The sequence below is a fragment of the Scyliorhinus torazame genome, chromosome 8 (genome assembly GCF_047496885.1).
Source record: "Scyliorhinus torazame isolate Kashiwa2021f chromosome 8, sScyTor2.1, whole genome shotgun sequence".
Classification (NCBI taxonomy): domain Eukaryota; kingdom Metazoa; phylum Chordata; class Chondrichthyes; order Carcharhiniformes; family Scyliorhinidae; genus Scyliorhinus; species Scyliorhinus torazame.
In genome coordinates, this window is record NC_092714.1 from 99,955,788 (window position 1) to 99,973,993 (window position 18,206).

Genomic DNA, 18,206 nt, shown 5'->3' on the forward strand with positions numbered 1-18,206 from the left:
CACCATTTCTAACAAAGCTGTTATAGCAATCTTTCTAAAAGTGTTTACAGTTCCACCACAGTTCACAGAGGAAATCTTCCTCCCCATCCAAGAAAAATGAATAAAATTAATTTAACTCATTTGAATTAATTGGAAATATCTGATTCTGGGCCAAAGTTAGATCACTTTGGATTCAAAAGCATCCCTCGAGGACAAAGGGACTAATTTTCTTTATGCACATGCATTTGCCATTTACCATATTTGAGCATGGTATTTTCAATGCACAGATTTTGTTAATATACAAACATGCTATAATTTCATTTATTGTGCTACAAGTACTTCGCTATTCTAATGGTTGATGTATAATTAAGATGTGGATGAGAAACTGAATATTAAGTGTATAAACTTGTTAGTTCTGTATTATTTTATCTATTTGTAATCTATTGTTGGCAAGTTTTGTTATGAGTCTATGTTCTCATGTAGTTATGGTTATCGAGGGGTTGGTGTGCTAATATGTTCTCTAGTGATGGAGGCAGCCGGGTTGTTAATCATTGCTGTACATTAAAGCCTGAGCAGGCTTATGGGACAAATACTAAGCATTCCCGAGGTTTAGATGATCGAGATTCAGATCCATGTAAGAGGATTGATGGTGATATGGATTTGATCTGATTTGATGTAAGATTCGATCATCCCTTTTTATTCATTTGTAAATTTACTATTGCAATAGTACTTTACTAATCCCAATTCGTAAGTAATTGAATGGATTTTACAGGTCATGGATTTTGCCTTGGATATGGGGTTAGATTCAGTGTTATCAGTCCATCCCACAATTGGATCCAGATCACTCCTCCCAGAGTTATCTTTTTTATAATAATGTCTTTGGGATGGAATTTTATACTGAGGTCCCATCAGCTCTCTCAAGTGGCCACAAAAGATCCTGATGTGCTGTTTTGAAGAAGAATAGGGGAGTTACCTCTGGTGTCCTGACTATTATTTATCCCTAAATTAACATTATTAAAACAAATTATCTGGTTTGTGGGAAGTTGCTGTGTGTAAACTGGTTGCCATGTTTTTGTCATTACAACAGTGACTACACCTTGAAACGCTTACTTGGCTGTAAAGTGCATTGTGACATCTAGTGAGTGTGAAAAGCACGATATAAATGCAACAGTCAGTGTTTTGTAATGTCGAATTGCAACTCTTCTATTCCCTCAATGACCTCAATCAAAATCCATGCCTTTCACATGCCTCAACATATTTCTCCAATATTATCAAGGACAGAGTAAGGATACACAAAATTACAGAATTGTTGTGGTGTAGAAGGAGGCCGTTTGGCCCATCATTTCTGCACCAGCTCTCCAAACAAGCAACATGACTTAGTGACATTCCCCTGTCTTTACGCCATACCCCTGCACATTGTTTCGATTCAAGTAATCATCTAATGCCCTCTTGAATGCCTCAATTGAACCTGGCTCCAACACACTTTAGGCAGTGCATTCCAGACCCGAATCACTTGCTGTGTGAAGAAGTTGTTTCTCACATCGCATTTGCTTCTTTTGAAAATCAACTTAAATCTGCGCCCCCTCATTCTTGATCCTTTTCGGAGTTGGAACAGTTTCTCCCTGGTCTACTCTGTACAGCCCCCCTCATGATTTTGAACATGTCTATCAAATCTCCTGGCATGCGATAACCAGATATGAATTGTTAAGCTAAAATAAACACAAACAATGGGGATGCTGGAGATCTGAAATAATAATAATAAATTGAACTGTTAAGTTGTTCATTTCAGAGCAAGTAAACATACAGAGTAAAAGTTCTGATCAGTGTCATAATATGGATGTTGTATGGGAGATAAAGGGTTAACAATTTCATGTAAATACATCTTACCACCAGATGGTGATCAAGAGCTGTCACATATGTCACGTGACAACCCTTCATTCGAGGAGCAGCTGTTTAGGCGTGAGAGAGAGTAGTTGTGTATTTGAGAGTTCTGTAAATATAGTTATAGCATAGTTTATTTTAGCAACATTTGTACTCAGGAAGACATTCGGATCTAGTTCAAAGTATTATTAATTAGCCAACTTTGTTAATTAATATCGCTTGATGTTCTTTGTTGAACACTAGGCATCCAAGCCTTCCTCACCAAGAGAACAGAGAACATCGCAATCAGGATCACTTAATTCAGTCAATTCAACTTGGTCCATATAATGTTACGAGTTATTGAACACATTACTCTGCCCCACATCAGTGGGTGGCCTTTTTTTATTTTCTTGTTTAACTTCTAATTGCTATGCTGTATCCTAACCATTTGAGCCTGGCTAAAACGCATCTGTATCGCTTTTTGTTTAATAATTTGAGTTATTGACTGACTGTCTTTGCCTTTGTTTTTATGCCACCCTGCATTCACAGCTTGAGGAGGAAGCTTACACCATTTCAATCCAGCTGAAAACATCATGGGTGCAAGGTGTTGATTAATTAGCCACAACATAACTAATAAACTGCTTATTGTCCACAGTTTTTACGGAGGCCATTTCAAAGCCAAGTTCATTGTTATTGTATTAATTATTGTTTTTAAACCTACAAGATTTCTCCTTGCTTTAAGTCAAAGACCTTTTAAGGGAGCATTGTTTCCTCTAAATCCTTTATGTAGAAAAATAATAACATAAAAGATCCAAAATGTGACAAATGAAATGTGCATCAACTTGTCTCTGTTGACTCCCAAATTTCTTTCTCTGTCAGTCTGGCCTCAATAAAAGTTGAGATGGATTCGCACGTAAAAAGAAGTTATTTATTTAGCTTGCAAGCTTGATTCATTTCATAGAAATATAAGAGACATCCAGTTTCCTATATCCCAGAAAGCGAATGAACAAAGAAACAAAGGGATCTCTGCAAATCAATTCAAATGGTATCAAGTTTCACATACTCGACGGACATAGGTCAGCCTATGTCCCTCCTGACCTGTTCGGTCTATTCTGATTGGCTCACTTCCAATCCCTTTCTCTGGCCCCTATCAATGCAGCATCACTCTCATAGACACACCTCTTCCTGCTTTTTCCATGCGGTCTCAAACCCCTTTGTCCCTAACTGCCAGAATCAAAGTGGCTTATTTCTACATTACATTAACTAGTATCTCTAAAGTAACTATTTTATATCACATTCGTCATTCCCTCCTTTTATCATTCCATGATAACCGAACTACCCAATCCATAGCTACGGTTCCTCATCTAAAAAGATCCGTCGCTGCATTTCCAATTCCTGTCTTAGCCCCCCTTCATCTGCCTCACCCTCATGGATTTTAACAGTTAAAAATTTTTTTCCGGTGATTGGGGCGGTGATCTGATCTAGTGCACCCCGCATTCTACCCATCACACATTTAAGGATGGCCAGGCCCACAAAGATGCAGCCGATAGCTACCACTAGATACATGGCCATATTTATCAACTAGTCCTTCCATCCTCCAAATCCCCAGTTACCCCAAGAGCCAGGATCCTGCATCCCGTCTAAGTGTTCCCGTATGCGATCCATAAATTTAGTGATGTTAGCGGTCAAGTCCTGAACCCCCATGATACACTTGCCCTGTACTATGGCGCATACCCCACCCTCACGGGCCAGAAGATAGTCAAGAGCATACCGGTTCTGCATTGCAAACAACCGTAGCTGAGACAACTCCTTAGTTATTGCCCCGAGGGCTCCGAAGGTTTCATTTCCCAAGATGGTAAGGCCGCAAATAAAATAATTCCGATCACTAACAGCCAAGGAACCCCCCACACCTCCCAGTTTATCCAACTTTGAAATGCCATTCGGGCCGCCCAGCAATGCGGAAAGCCCTCGTCCCAACAGTGATATGAGAGACATTCGCCCAGCCACAGAGGAGCTGGAGGCCGGCGTTCAATGGAACGCAAGTGGTGTTGTAACAAACGCATTGGCCAGACGCCTGGGTGATATGGCACCTCCTGTCCGTACAGGTGGGAAACAGACATGTTATATTTGTGTCCACCTCTACCAGCAAACAGCCATATCCTTCACTGCTGAAGCAATTCTCGTACGACCGGGAATCCCTATTGGGAGTGAAGTGGCTAGGTATGTACGCCCTCCACCGTCGCAGCCTATCATACTGTGAATGGGAATTATCCCGAGGAAGGGGAAGGCAAATAGCCGGTGGTGCTGAATCCGGATCGTAAGGAAGAGTGACTTGCTCGGGCAATGGCTCGGAATGCTGACAATGAACCACCGTTTGGGGAGTGCCCCAAAGCGGTGAAACAGAAAATAACCTAGACCCCGCTGCGGGGTTCGGGTAGCAGACAACCCGTCCCTGGCCATACAAGCGGTGGTAAATCTGATAGAAGAGATTCATACTACCCGGGTTTTCCTCAGTTTGGCCTTTAATTAACTTAAGTGTATCTCCCGGTAACCTAAGTTCCAGCTGTACTTCCCTTCTCACACGCCCTGTCCTCTCTCTAGTCCCTTTCTCTTTCTCATGGTCTCTTCCTACACTCTTCTGACAGCCTGATTTTACCTTTATTGTACCACTTTTAACACATCCAAAATCAAATTTACATGTATTCCAAAAACAAGGCAATGTCCATATAATGTTCCCTTCCCATCGCCGGGACCGGTGCAGCTGCTTCATGACTCCTGCATTCTCCTTAACTTTGATGACCTTCCATGAGTCGATACCATGTCCTCGTATATGGGGGCAGCGAAGAACATCACCTTTGCATAGGTGATGTATCCTTGTAGATTGGTTGGGGCTACACAGATACATAATATTCCCCTTTTCCATGTCCATCGCCAATAACACGCCAAGCGAAGTGAGGCCAAATATCAGACAGACGATGCGTAGCCACTCCATCATGCTCCACACCTGTAAAATAGCACTGGAGAAGGGAGGCAGGTTAGTATCCGACCTTTTACAGTAGTGGAGATGGACTCAATTTACAGTGATGTAGGTGGACCCAAGCACTTCGCCCCTCCACTTTAACTGCTGTGGGGGTGGTAAGGAGAACTTGGAAGGGCCCGTCCCATCGCGGCTCCGACCCCTTCCTAGTCCAATTTTTGACCATGACATAACTACCGGGCTGGACTGAAAGTGAGCTAGGTACTGGGGGCAATGGCTCGTTAGCCGCGCGGACTTGGCCATGGAGTTCCTTGAGCACTTGCGTAAGGGCTAGAACATAGGTGGTCATTTCTTCAGTCATCTGATAAAACTGAGCCCGTCTGGGAACCTGCAGGCTCCAAGGAGTTCTAAGAGGCCTGCCATAAAGAATCTCGGCGGGAGAGAGCCGGGCCGGTCCCTCAGGTGTAACCCGCAGCTGGAAGAGGGCAACGGGGAGCAACTTAAGCCATGTCAGTCCTGTGTCTGCTCTTAATTTAGCCAATTTAGTTTTGAGGGTCTGATTGTGTCTCTCAACCAACCCGGCCGCCTGCGGTCTGTAAGCACAGTGTAACTGCTGGCGTATGCCCAACTGGGAGCAAAACTCCTTGTTAATTTGTCCAATAAAATGAGGCCCATTATCAGAACTTAACTGAGCTGGTATACCGTACCGGGGAATGATTTCCCTCATCAAGACTTTAACCACAGTAGCAGCTTTATTATCGATAGTCGGATACGCCTCGACCCATCTGCTGAACACATCCACAATGACCAATGGCGGGAGAGAGCCGGGCCGGTCCCTCAGGTGTAACCCGCAGCTGGAAGAGGGCAACGGGGAGCAACTTAAGCCATGTCAGTCCTGTGTCTGCTCTTAATTTAGCCAATTTAGTTTTGAGGGTCTGATTGTGTCTCTCAACCAACCCGGCCGCCTGCGGTCTGTAAGCACAGTGTAACTGCTGGCGTATGCCCAACTGGGAGCAAAACTCCTTGTTAATTTGTCCAATAAAATGAGGCCCATTATCAGAACTTAACTGAGCTGGTATACCGTACCGGGGAATGATTTCCCTCATCAAGACTTTAACCACAGTAGCAGCTTTATTATCGATAGTCGGATACGCCTCGACCCATCTGCTGAACACATTCACAATGACCAAAACATATTTGTAACATTGACACCTTTCCAACTCAATGTAATCCATTTGGAGCGTCTCAAAGGGACCACTGGGCAATGGGGTTTGCCCCTTCCCACAAGGGATACCTTTTCCGGTGTTATATTGCTGACAAATCAAACACCGATTACTGATACTTTGGGCCAACCCCTGCATTTTAGGGTGCCACCAAGTGTCCAGCAACAAATCACTAGTCCCTCGAGCCCCACAATGAGTTGCAAAGTGTACACATTCAATGACCCATAAAGCCAGCACATCAGACATACAAGTCTGATGTGCAGGCGTGGTCCATAAAGAGGAAACAGAATCATATGTACAACCTAACCGTTTCCACATTTGTTTATCACTCTCAGGAGCGTCCTCCTGTAACCTTATGACGTCTTGGATGGTTGGCATTGGCTTGTCAGAAGCAGACATATTCATAGTAGATCGTTTAGTCTGACTTAACATTTTAGGCACCATCACTTGCTGAACTCGCGCTGCACAATCTGCTCGTTCATTACCAACGTCAACTGGGGTTGTACCATTCGTGTGGGCAGCGCATTTAATAACGGAAATCTGCGCTGGCAGAAGGAGGGCCTGCAGTAGGTCATTAACTAAACCCCGGTGGGATATTTGACCACACATAATCATGTCAGGTTGTTCTGACGAAATGTCACTCAAATCGCCCCTTATTGTGGTAGTTTCCTGAATCAAGGCTAAACAGTCGTGGCCAGGTGCGTCTTCATGGACAGGGGGACCACTAAGAAAACAGGCTGGATTGATAGTGGTACAGTATTTAAATGTCAGACGTGGATTGTTCAAAAGGTATATCTCATACCTATTCTGACGAGCTGCGGTAAGATGCTGACCATTCGCCCCATATCCCTGGCATGGTACTGGTCGTGGACCTGACGTGTAATATGAGGGCTTACCGAAGCTGACTGTGGCCATAAATGTGGTGATATTGTAACAAAATCGGCTGTACCTTCTTTTCCCGTGACTGTGGCTGTAACCTTGACTGGCCATTCGGTCTCAAGTAATGGCCGGTATTTGTCCTCCAACTCCCTGTTTCGTCCAGTTCTGTCATAGGCCAGGGTAACGTGATGCAGTGACTGTTCAACGTCTAACGTCCACCACTGGGGGGTGATAGAAATATAGCACTGTTGTCTCATCCTCCTCTTCGCTGATCCACCCACCCAAAGTCACTATATTGGAGCTCCTGCTGATAAACTACCATTTCTGCCGCTTGTTGGGGTCGCAGATCATCCTTTTTCATTACATACTCAGTCTTAACCTTTGTAACTGAGCCTCCTTCTTGGCCTACACCCTCCTTCCAGTAAAATCTGACTGCCCTTGCCATCTGGGAAGGGTCGTTCTCTGTCCAATTCATGTTATTACATTTCACAGCAGTAACCACAGAAGGTGGTAGGCAATGCATTAACATAGCACAGTATTGAGGGGAATTCTGACCATTTTGATACAGCAAATCGCCTGACTGCCCCCGGTAGATTTCATTAAAACGCTCCAGAAATTCCCCTGGCTCTTCAGTTTTCCTAGGTTTTAGGTCTAAGATAACAGAAAGATTTATGGGCCTTTGAAATGTGCTATTCAACGCATTCAAGATCTGTGTCCTTCTTTTCTCTATTTGCTCTTTTTTTTTTTAAACTTAAAAATGTTTGAAAATTCAAATTGAATTACTGCAACTTGCAAGCTTAGCTCTGATCTCAACTCAGAACTAAATTTACAATTTGCTTAACACAAACTTGTATAACATTTACAACTTAATTATTTCTTTATCTTAACAATTTTTCTTTTAACAAGTTTTTTTTCTTTTACATACACATAAGTATTAGCAAAATCAACTATCATCTCCAGATTGACACTTTTTAAAATGGTGTCCATGATCTTCTTTAAGTTTCTATTAATCTCCAGATAAAATGAGATAAACCTTATTTCAAGTAAGTAAAACTTAAGATTCTGGCAATTTCAATCAATTGCTTTCGAAAATAATAACTTTTATCAAAGAGGTGGAGAAACCCACTGGTTTCCTTTAATTAATTCAAAACGTAACTTTGCTGGTGTTCACTGACTCAAAGGAAAGGTATCCGATTACACTATGGCTGCTGCTGTTATCTCAAAGCCTGAGTGAGAAGCCCTTCGCCTGCTGCTGTTAACCCTTTGAGAGACTTCTGCTTCAACCAATATGCAGCATTCCTCACAATCTCAACTAGACCTCGGAACTTTACAGTCCAAGGAGACAATTTTAGCTTAATCAACTATATATTTAAAACACTCACACATAGAGTTGAACCATCTTCAGATTTAAAAACAGTTATACTGGACTGAACCTTCATCTATTGAAGTCCCATCAGCCCCTGAACCCATATAATAGACTGAACCTTCATTAATGAAGTCACATCAGCCTCTGAACCCATATAATAGACTGAACCTTCATTACTAAAGTCACATCAGCCTCTGAACCCATATAATAGACTGAACCTTCATTACTAAAGTCCCATCAGCCCAAAACCCTAACCCAAGCCGAAACAACAATATGAAATCCCATCAATTAAAGTGCTAATCCCCAGACTGACCTGTGATTTCGTCGAGGCGGTCTTTCTGTGCCAACCGCGAGTGACCAGACTAATCAGACGATAAGAAGAGGGGAACAATCAATGCGCGGTCGTTTTCCAGTTCTACATTGAGGGCCCTTTGTTCCCCATCCTCCTGTTCATAATCAGTCTAATTCTGATTTCGCAGTTGGATCAGGATCGCCCTGAGAAATCCCGGTTTTCGGCACCAAATGTTGGCTCCCAAATTTCTTTTTCTGTCAGTCTGGCCTCAATAAAAGTTGAGATGGATTCGCACGTAAAAAGAAGTTATTTATTTAGCTTGCAAGCTTGATTCATTTCATAGAAATATAAGAGACATCCAGTTTCCTATATCCCAGAAAGCGAATGAACAAAGAAACAAAGGGATCTCTGCAAATCAATTCAAATGGTATCAAGTTTCACATACTCGACGGACATAGGTCAGCCTATGTCCCTCCCTGACCTGTTCGGTCTATTCTGATTGGCTCACTTCCAATCCCTTTCTCTGGCCCCTATCAATGCAGCATCACTCTCATAGACACACCTCTTCCTGCTTTTTCCATGCGGTCTCAAACCCCTTTGTCCCTAACTGCCAGAATCAAAGTGGCTTATTTCTACATTACATTAACTAGTATCTCTAAAGTAACTATTTTATATCACATTCGTCATCTCAAATATCTCAGAGTTAGATGGTTTTGGGTTCCACTTTATTTACAAAACTTGGCACACAAACTTAACTAAAGGTTTCAAATAGTATACAGAAATGCTACACTGTCTTTTGGATGAAACATCAAACTAATGCCTTGTAATGTTGCTGAGTTGGATGTAAAATGTCCCATAGTACTATTCGCAGAAGAGTTCCATCTTCTTCTGTCAAGTACAGCAGATAGGGCATTGCTATGTGTAAGTTGGCTTTTACCTACACCTCAATGACAACACTTCAAAAACAATTTGTCAGCTGTGAAATGCTTGGGGGCACGTTGCAGAGATGATAAGGACCATATATAGTTCAGCATATAGTGCCAGCTTAGGATGTAGAGTGGAATATGTTTCATCTGTGACACTTTCTATCGTAGAAGTGAAAAGGTAACTATTATTGCATCGGAGAAATAAGAATGCCGCAGGCAAAGACAAAGGAGAATTGGCCAGTAATCTGGAATTACACGACATAAAATAAAGTCAAGTTTTAAAGCCTGTAAACATTCTCTAACATGTGTGGTGTTGGACATCAGCATTCTGAGGTAGCTAACCTTTGAATCCTTTACCCATTTCCACACTTACATCTTCTGTAAAATCAATTCTGCTGCAAGGTCATCAAGATATTCATCTCTCTAACTGAGGATGTTGGGCAAGTCATTCCCAGTTCCCAAGGGAAGAATAGCCATAGATAGAACGTGTTGGTCCTGTTCCTTGTTTTTTTTAAATATTCATTCATGAGATGTGAGTTTGCTAGCTAGTCTACCTTTTATTGCCCATTCCTGAGTGCCCTCAAGATCATGCTAATGAGCCAACTGCTTGAACCACTGCAATCTAAGTGGTGTTGAATGTTTGTAGATGGTACACACGGCTGCCAATGTGCATTGGTGGTGGAGGAACTGAAAGTTTGTGGATGGGGTGCTGTTGTGAGGAGGCAAATGATTAGAATTTATTAACAATAATCTATTAGTGCAATTAACAATTATTCTCAGGGATTTTTTAATCTGCATTGTGTAGTATAGTATACTAAAGCAGTAAAGGACAGTTTTACAAAAATATCAACTATAGCAGTCAGCATAAGGGTCAAACAACATGCTTCCAGTTTAACTGGTGCTCAGTGACCTTAACAGCTTTTTATGAAGACACAATCTACAAGTGGTCAGGATAAAGATTAACAACATTTTCCTAACTCGATCTAAGGACCAGACCCATCTATTGGATCTGGCACCAAGTGGGAGGTTAGGGAGGAATCTAGAGACAAATAAAGGGTGGATAAAGCTCCTGCCTGGACTTTCTGCCTGGTTGCACAGATGTAACTTGTTTGATATAAAATTTAAAACAGATGTGATCAAAAGTACACCATATTCTTGCCTATGTATCCAACACTGTATATATGTTACCTGATTTCCTATGTTGTAGTTAGCTCTGGAGATCCCTTTCCGAGGTTTTTCTCTCCCAACGCGTTGATCAATAAACAATTGTTTCTGTACCTGAGCCTCCTCCGATTATTTTGTGGAAAAGAAAAATACCACGAGGTGCCAATCGAGTATTTCATTTCATCAATGGCATCCAGCACCCACTCTTTCAGTATCCCTTGAATTTGAAAAAAAAGTCTGTCAACATATTGCCCTGTTTTAAAAATGACGTACCTGTACAGCTCCAAGTGTGTCATCCCCTTTACTTTAGTATATCCAATGCTTTATCGAATGATGCCAGAATACATTCTATGGTTACCTATTGCAATGTCAAAGAAATCTCATGTTCAGTTATCTGAACATGTGTTCTGTGTGAGAAACATCTGTGTTCTACAGGCAGTTCCTGAATGAGCTATATCGGGGCAAAGTAATTACTTCACAATTCTAGAATCGACCAAATGCTCGTCAAAGGCTAAGTAGATCCTGTGCAAAGGATTATGCTCATTAGGGGATCATAATACTTGAATCTATGTCAATACCTATGTTAGAATCTAATTTCCGTTTTCAGCCAGCTCCTCTTCTGAAAGGGCAGCCTAGTTCAATGTTGTGCCACATTTTTTTTTTTTGCTGGTTTATAATGCTGGTTTAAATTGCTACTACTAAAGTCAAAAATAACTCTGAACGCTGTGATTCCTTTGTTCTGGCAAAAGTACCATGGTGCATTTTCAGTACAGCATTATAACGTGCTTTCATGTGAACATTGCTATTTTGATCTTATTGAAGTTTTAAATTCGAATATACAGTGGCTTTGTAGCTCTACAGAAGAATAAATTGATGCTTAAGTAGCAGTCACTCTTTTTGTTTACCGCACTTGAACATCTGTTAAAAAAAAACCTGTTCCTGATAACATTTCATGAACAACTTCCTCTAATTCCCTTTCAGAAATTATTGAAATGTCATAGTACTATTGACTTGTTGTTATATTAAATAGAACAGAGGGGATTAAGACAAGTACTAGTGGAGCAACTCTAATAAATTCCTCGTCACAAGTTTTGTAGCCACAAAATCAGTAGATTAGCTCAGTCATTTAAGCTGCTTTTTTGTATTCATTTGATGTTTTATATTTATACAATGATAATTAATATTCCAATTTCAATACAACCCAATCTGGCAGCTTCAGCTTCCTATATATAAACTTGATTTTTCATCCATTGTAATGTGCCCCATTGCCAAAGTAATTCACATACATAACATTTTACTGTTGATGTTTACAACAAAAAATATAGAATGCTTGCCATTAAGAACATCTTGATCTAGAAATTTTTATTCAGTGCAATTCTACCAACATGTTTGAATGGCTACTCATCCGTCATCTTAAACATTCACTCCCTCCAGCACTGGCACACAGAGGTTGAAGTGTGCATTGCTTGCAGGATGCAAGGCAGTACTTGCCCCAAAGCAGCAAATTTCACCACTTAGAACAGTGCTTCCCAAGCATTTTCCTGGTGTCACCCCATTTTAATGTCTCGATCTTGGTGAGCTCCTGAGTGAAAATTAGGTTGACATGAGAGTTTTTATGTGGGGTAGGAATGGATGTTAGCCTTCATTCATTCATTGTTGAGCAGGGTAGTAACCTTCATTATTTAGTTCTTAAAGTGCACACTGACTTTAAACTTAAGAAAATCATGAAACTAACAGAAGACACTTAACTGCCTTTGATAAGGTGCACGAGCTGTCAATCATAGCTAAATGTTTATAAACATTGTGGTTAGTTTCACAATTAGGTACTTCAAAGCCACTCTAGGTCTCTGGAGGGATGTTGTGGGGAGGGTCGGGTCACCATTGTACTGTGGGGGGGTGGGGGGTGACCTAAAAGATCCGGGGAGATGGGGGCTGAATTGTGTTACGGGGGTGGAAGGGGCCAGAATGCCATTGTGGAGGGGGAGGGGAACACAGCCACCAGACCTCTCTGTCGGGCCGCCCGTTTAACATGGCAGCCAATAGCGTGATTCCCTAGGGAATCCCTCGCAAACCTTATCATGCATAAATTTGCATGGCAAAGTATTAGGACTGACTTCCTGATTGCACCCCCGGCGGGAGCACAAACGAAGTGCAATTCAGCTTTGGCGGGAGAACATAGCCTCTCAAATGGAGAATCCTGCCTGTTATTTAACTGACTGGGCCCAATAAGATACATGGGTATGCATGTTGTGACACAGACTTGGAAAGTCTGGCAGATAGTGCACATCCAATCTCCATGTGACATCCAGGCTTGATCGATATCAAGATTTGACACAGGTCAGTGTGCTTTAAAAAATAATTGGGCATGACACTGGATACCTATGCGGAACTTGTACATTCTCCATCTCTCCCGGCGAACTGCAACCCAGAAACAAATATCCGGTGCACTCACGGCAGACACTCTTGACTGCCTGTGCAAGGCTTGTTCACTCTTCTCCCCTCCCAGTGAACTGCAAGCAAGGAAAAAACATCTGGGGCTGGATTCTCCGGTTCGGCAACCGGCCGGAGAATCCAAGTTTCTGGCCAAATCGGGTGCGGCGACGTTTCGCGGAGAGTACACCGCGCCACGTATCGACAGCCTCAGGACATTGCCTGAGGCCCGCCCCCTGATGCTCCGTCCCCGATCGGCTAAGTTCCCAAAGGCATGGGATACGTGTGGTCTCACCAGTCAGGTACTCGGCGTGGCGGCGGCAGACTCAAACCAGCAGTGCCACAGTCAAGGGAGGGCTGATCCGCGGGCAGGGGAGATATTATTCGGGACTGGTGGCACTGTGGCTGGGGTGGTCCGGGACACGCGAACCAGCCAAAGTGGGGGACTATTTCGCGGGCCGGGTCCACGAGCGGCCGCCGCCATGTAGCACGGCATGATCGCTGCAGGACGCCGCCACGCGCATGCGCGGCCATGGACCCGGCAATTCTCCAGGGCATATCGGCAGCTAGGGCCGGGTGCTCCATGCTGCCGTCCTGCCAGCCGGCAGGAAAACGGGAAATCGGTGGCCGTTTTGCACTAGTTGTTCTGGCGTAATACGCCACCATTCCCACACTGGTGTGGGTACATAGCCCCAGAATCTGAGAATCCACCCCCAGGTGTGTTAACAATGTGACCTTGGGAGGCGGTCCCAGAACTTTTTCGACAGCATTTCAGCAGCACGGCTGCCAAAATGACCTCAGAGCTGGTGACTCGGGCAGCATGGTGGCACAGTGGGTTAGCCCTGCAGCCTCACAGCACTGAGGTCCCAGGTTCGATCCCGGCTCTGGGTCACTGTCCATGTGGAGTTTGCACATTCTCCCCGTGTTTGCATGGGTTTCGCCCCCACAACGCAAAGATGTGCAGGCTAGGTGGATTGGCCACGCGAAATTGCCCCTTAATTGGAAAAAATTAATTGGGTATTCTAATTTTTTTTTTTTTAAAGAAAAAAAAAAGATCTGGTGACTCCAAAATCTCATTTCACAATCCCTCTGGAGGTCCCAATCCATGGTTTGGGCACCATTGACTTCGAAGGCCCAGGGCAGTAGGCTCGTGAGAGCTGCTGAGTAACGTTCCAAGTCATTCACCACCCTGTGTTCTTCTTTGGTACTGGGTCAAAATCTTGAAATCTCCATTGAACACCACTGTGGGAATATCTCCACCATAGAGACTTCAGTAGTTCAAGCAGGTACCTCACAGTCACTTTCTCAAAGGCAACTCGAGATAGGAAATAAATATTAGTCTTGCAAGCAGCACCCCATATCCCCAGACTGAATAATAGACATGGTTTTATTTGCCCATGTCCATCTACTCTTAGCCTAGCAGTTCTATTTGAGACAGACCAGTTAGAAGATTTGTGGTGGCCCCCAGTGCTATTCGTGCTCACTAGGTCACCTTTTGTGGATTGAGGGGGGGGGGGGTGGTGGTTGGGGGTTGTGAGAAGCAATATTGTTGTTACAATATAGCATAGATATTCGTACGCAGCAAAGAAAGTGTTTGTTTTCAAGAAATGCCCCTATTTTATGTACTATGAAAGATTCGCCTACTACAATTTAAATTAGGCAACACCAAAAATGTAACAGCATTTCTTTCACTCAGAATTGCTAAGACGTTAATGATAGAAATACATTCGGTGATAAAATGCCATCAATTAGCATTTCAATTCAATAAACCTACTTAAATGTAGGTGAACATATTCAGCAACCACTTTCTGGCAGTCAGTCCCAAGAATGGTGATGGAGGTTGGGGACGAGACTGAAGTGAAATAGAGGAAAACTCATGAGGTGAAGTGGTCTGGAGGCTGAGGTGTCTTGGGGAAGGCACGCATTCTGGAGTCGGGTCGTGCCTCAGTGCTGAATTTATACTGCAGAAGTTGGACTAGTAAAGCTTGTAACGGAAATGCTGTCAGGTGCAATGAACCGTATGTTGCACTGAAGTTCGAGGTGTATTTACGTTTTGAAGTAGAGGTGAGTTTCAACAACTTGGTGTCTTTACAGGGCATAAATGACTGATAAAACTAAAATACTGCAGATACTGGAAATCTGGGGCGAAATTCTCCCCCAACGGCGGGATGCCCGCCGACTGGCGCCAAAGCCGGCGCAAATCAGACGGGCATCGCGCCGGCAAAAAGGTGTGGAAGTCTCCGCATCTTTGGCGGCCTAGCCCCAACATTGAGGGGCTAGGCCGACGCCGGAGGGATTTCCGCCCCGCCAGCTGGCGGAAATGGCGTTTGTTGCCCCGCCAGCTGGCGTGGAAATGCGGCGCATGCGCGGGAGCGTCAGCGGCCGCTGTCAGTTTCCCGCGCATGCGCAGTGGGGAGAGTCACTTCCGCCTCCGCCATGGTGGAGGCCGTAGCGGAGGCGGAAGGGAAAGAGTGCCCCCACGGCACAGGCCCGCCCGCGGATCGGTGGGCCCCGATCGCGGGCAAGGCCACCGTGGGGGCACCCCCCGAGGTCAGATCGCCCCGCGCCCCCCCCAGGACCCCGGAGCCCGTCCACACCGCCTGGTCCCGCCGGTAAATACCAGGTTTGATTTACGCCGGCGGGACAGGCAATTCCTGGGCGGGACTTCGGCCCATCCGGGCCGGAGAATCCAGCGGGGGGTCCCGCCAACCGGCGCGGCCCGATTCCCGCCCCGCCCAATCTCCGGGAGCGGAGACTTCGGCGGGGGCGGGGGCGGGATTCACGGCGGCCAACGGCCATTCTCCGACCCGGCGGGGGGTCGGAGAATGACGCCCCTGAATTCAAAACAGAAAATGCTGGATAAACACAGCAGGTCTGCCAGCATCTGTGGAGAGAAGAGTCTAAAGGATCTTTCTACATAACTGAAAATAGGTAGAAATGTAATGAATTATAAAGTCTGAGAGGCGGGTGTAATGATATGCATAAGCTATCTTGTATATAATTATGTAAATGAGCTCCGACCAACAGGTGGCAGTATAAGCCTACCATGTGACTCTGTACCTCGCGGAGTTGGGAGTTAGTCGTATTAGTGGACAGTCATACTTGCAGTAGCTCTAGGATAATTTATCAGTATGAGTAGTTTGTAATATATTTATTATAGTTAAATTTACCACGCATTTATTTTGTAATAAAATACTTGAACTAGTCAAGAACTAGATGTTCTTCTGTACACCGTTCACACCGGCTGAGTACAAGAGCACAACATAGTACCAGGACTTAAGATCTGCTAATAAAACAAGATTCTTTGAAGATCCGAACATCTAATGATAACTCCGAAAGAAAAAATCTTCTACTAACCTCATGAGCTACTGCCAACTTGTACTCAATGCAAAGAGAGACTTCGAAGTCCAGGATGGAAGGTTTGAAGGCACCTCACCAGCTTCGAATCACTGGATGAGAATTGGCATGTATTCAAACATCAATTCACTCTCTATGTTGCAGCTCTTGGTCTGCAGGCGCAGCCTGATGAGGGACACATAGCGTTGCAGCTCACCGTAGCAGGTCCACAAGCGATAGAAATATTTAATGCATTTGTTTTTGATAACAAGGTGGATAGCAAGAACTTCGAGGAAATTGTAAAACAATTTGATCGGCATTGCACTCCCCCAAAAAATGAGACGTTCCAACGCTACATATTTCGCACGCGGACCCAGAAGGTAGGTGAATCATTTGATAGTTTTCTGACCGATTTGAGACTGAAGGCGCAGTTGTGTAATTTTGCTACCCAACAATCATCGATGATCTGCAATCACATCATATTCGGGATTTATAACAAAAAGGTACTTGAGAGGCTGTTAAGAGAAAATGAGCTTCAACTTGATGATGCTATCAAAATTTATCATGCCAGCGAGCTATCTGCACAGCAGATTAGCATGTTGAATCTTAAACATTTTCGCATGAAAATAGGAGAGGCAGCCACACCATCAGTGGAGTGATGCACTCGAGTTCAAAACATGGTCCTAGCACCGGCAGCCATTTTAAGCGACCAACCAAAACCTCTATTTCATGTAAGCGATGCCACAATAGCCATTTGCCACAACAATGCCCAGCGTTTGGTAAGCAATACTCCATAAGTAAAGGCAAAAACCATTTTTCCAAACAATGCTATACCAGTAAAAAGGCACAACAAACAAAATCAATCAAGGTGATTGATGAAGCATGCCTCGGAGACAAGTTCATAGAATTACTCATAGAATTTACAGTGCAGAAGGACACCATTTGGCCCATCGAGTCTGCACTGGCTCTTTGAAAGAGCACCCTACCCAAGCCCACACCTCCACCCTATCCCCATAACCCAGTAACCCCACCCAACACTAAGGGCAATTTTGGACACTAAGGGCAATTTAGCATGGCCAATCCACCTAACCCGCACATCTTTGGACTGTGGGAGGAAACCGGAGCACTCGGAGGAAACCCACGCACACACGGGGAGAACGTGCAGACTCCGCACAGACAGTGACCCAAGCCGGGAATCGAACCTGTGACCCTGGAGCTGTGAAGCAATTGTGCTAACCGCTATGCTGCCGTGCTGTTCTTCATCTACATGATTTCTAGTGAGGACAAGGATAGTCAAGGCATGCAAAATGACAATTTTGCAATGACCATTTGTAGCAACAGTGACGTAAAGGTAGAAACTCCAAAAGACAAGTGGACAGTTCCATCAATGACATGTTAAGCAACTTCAAACTCGACACAGGAGCGAGAGACAACCTTTGTTTGTCAGATTTAAATGAGCTGAGAATTAAACCGCAAGTGTTAAAGCAGTACTACTGAAAAACTACAGCAGAAATGAAATTACTATTGCAGGAGCTTGCGAGCTCGATGTAAAAGTGAAGAACAAAGTTCACACTGTAAAATTTTCCATTGTAGAGGTTGCATGTGAATCTCTACTGGGAGTGGACGCATGCAAGGCACTTGAGCTAGTTAAGCAGGTTTAGATTTTGATCTAATCTGCACACCAGACAAGCATCTCATCATAGCCCATGCACTATTTCGAGCCACAGGCATGGAAGAGATACATCAGATGGATGAGAATGTTCAAGTTCATGTA

At 44.0% G+C, this 18,206-nt stretch overlaps 2 protein-coding genes across 3 annotated transcripts in view; one reads left to right on the plus strand and one right to left on the minus strand.

The window, feature by feature from the left end:
- Window positions 1–18,206, plus strand: part of LOC140428010 (interleukin-1 receptor accessory protein-like 1) — a 2,037,829-nt gene that overhangs the window by 549,320 nt on the left and 1,470,303 nt on the right. The window lies entirely within an intron of this gene.
- On the minus strand, window positions 2,559–8,648 carry LOC140428011 (uncharacterized). Its single transcript, XM_072513960.1, has 2 exons — window positions 8,598–8,648; window positions 2,559–4,856 (listed from the first exon to the last, which is right to left on the minus strand). Exon 2 carries the CDS (start codon window positions 4,832–4,834, stop codon window positions 3,758–3,760), a length of 1,077 nt encoding a protein of 358 aa, XP_072370061.1. The 5' UTR covers window positions 4,835–4,856; window positions 8,598–8,648; the 3' UTR covers window positions 2,559–3,757.

Excerpts from the sequence above, each read along its gene's own strand:
- LOC140428011 (XM_072513960.1), bottom strand. The coding sequence starts at position 4,834 with ATGATGGAGTGGCTACGCATCGTCTGTCTGATATTTGGCCTCACTTCG.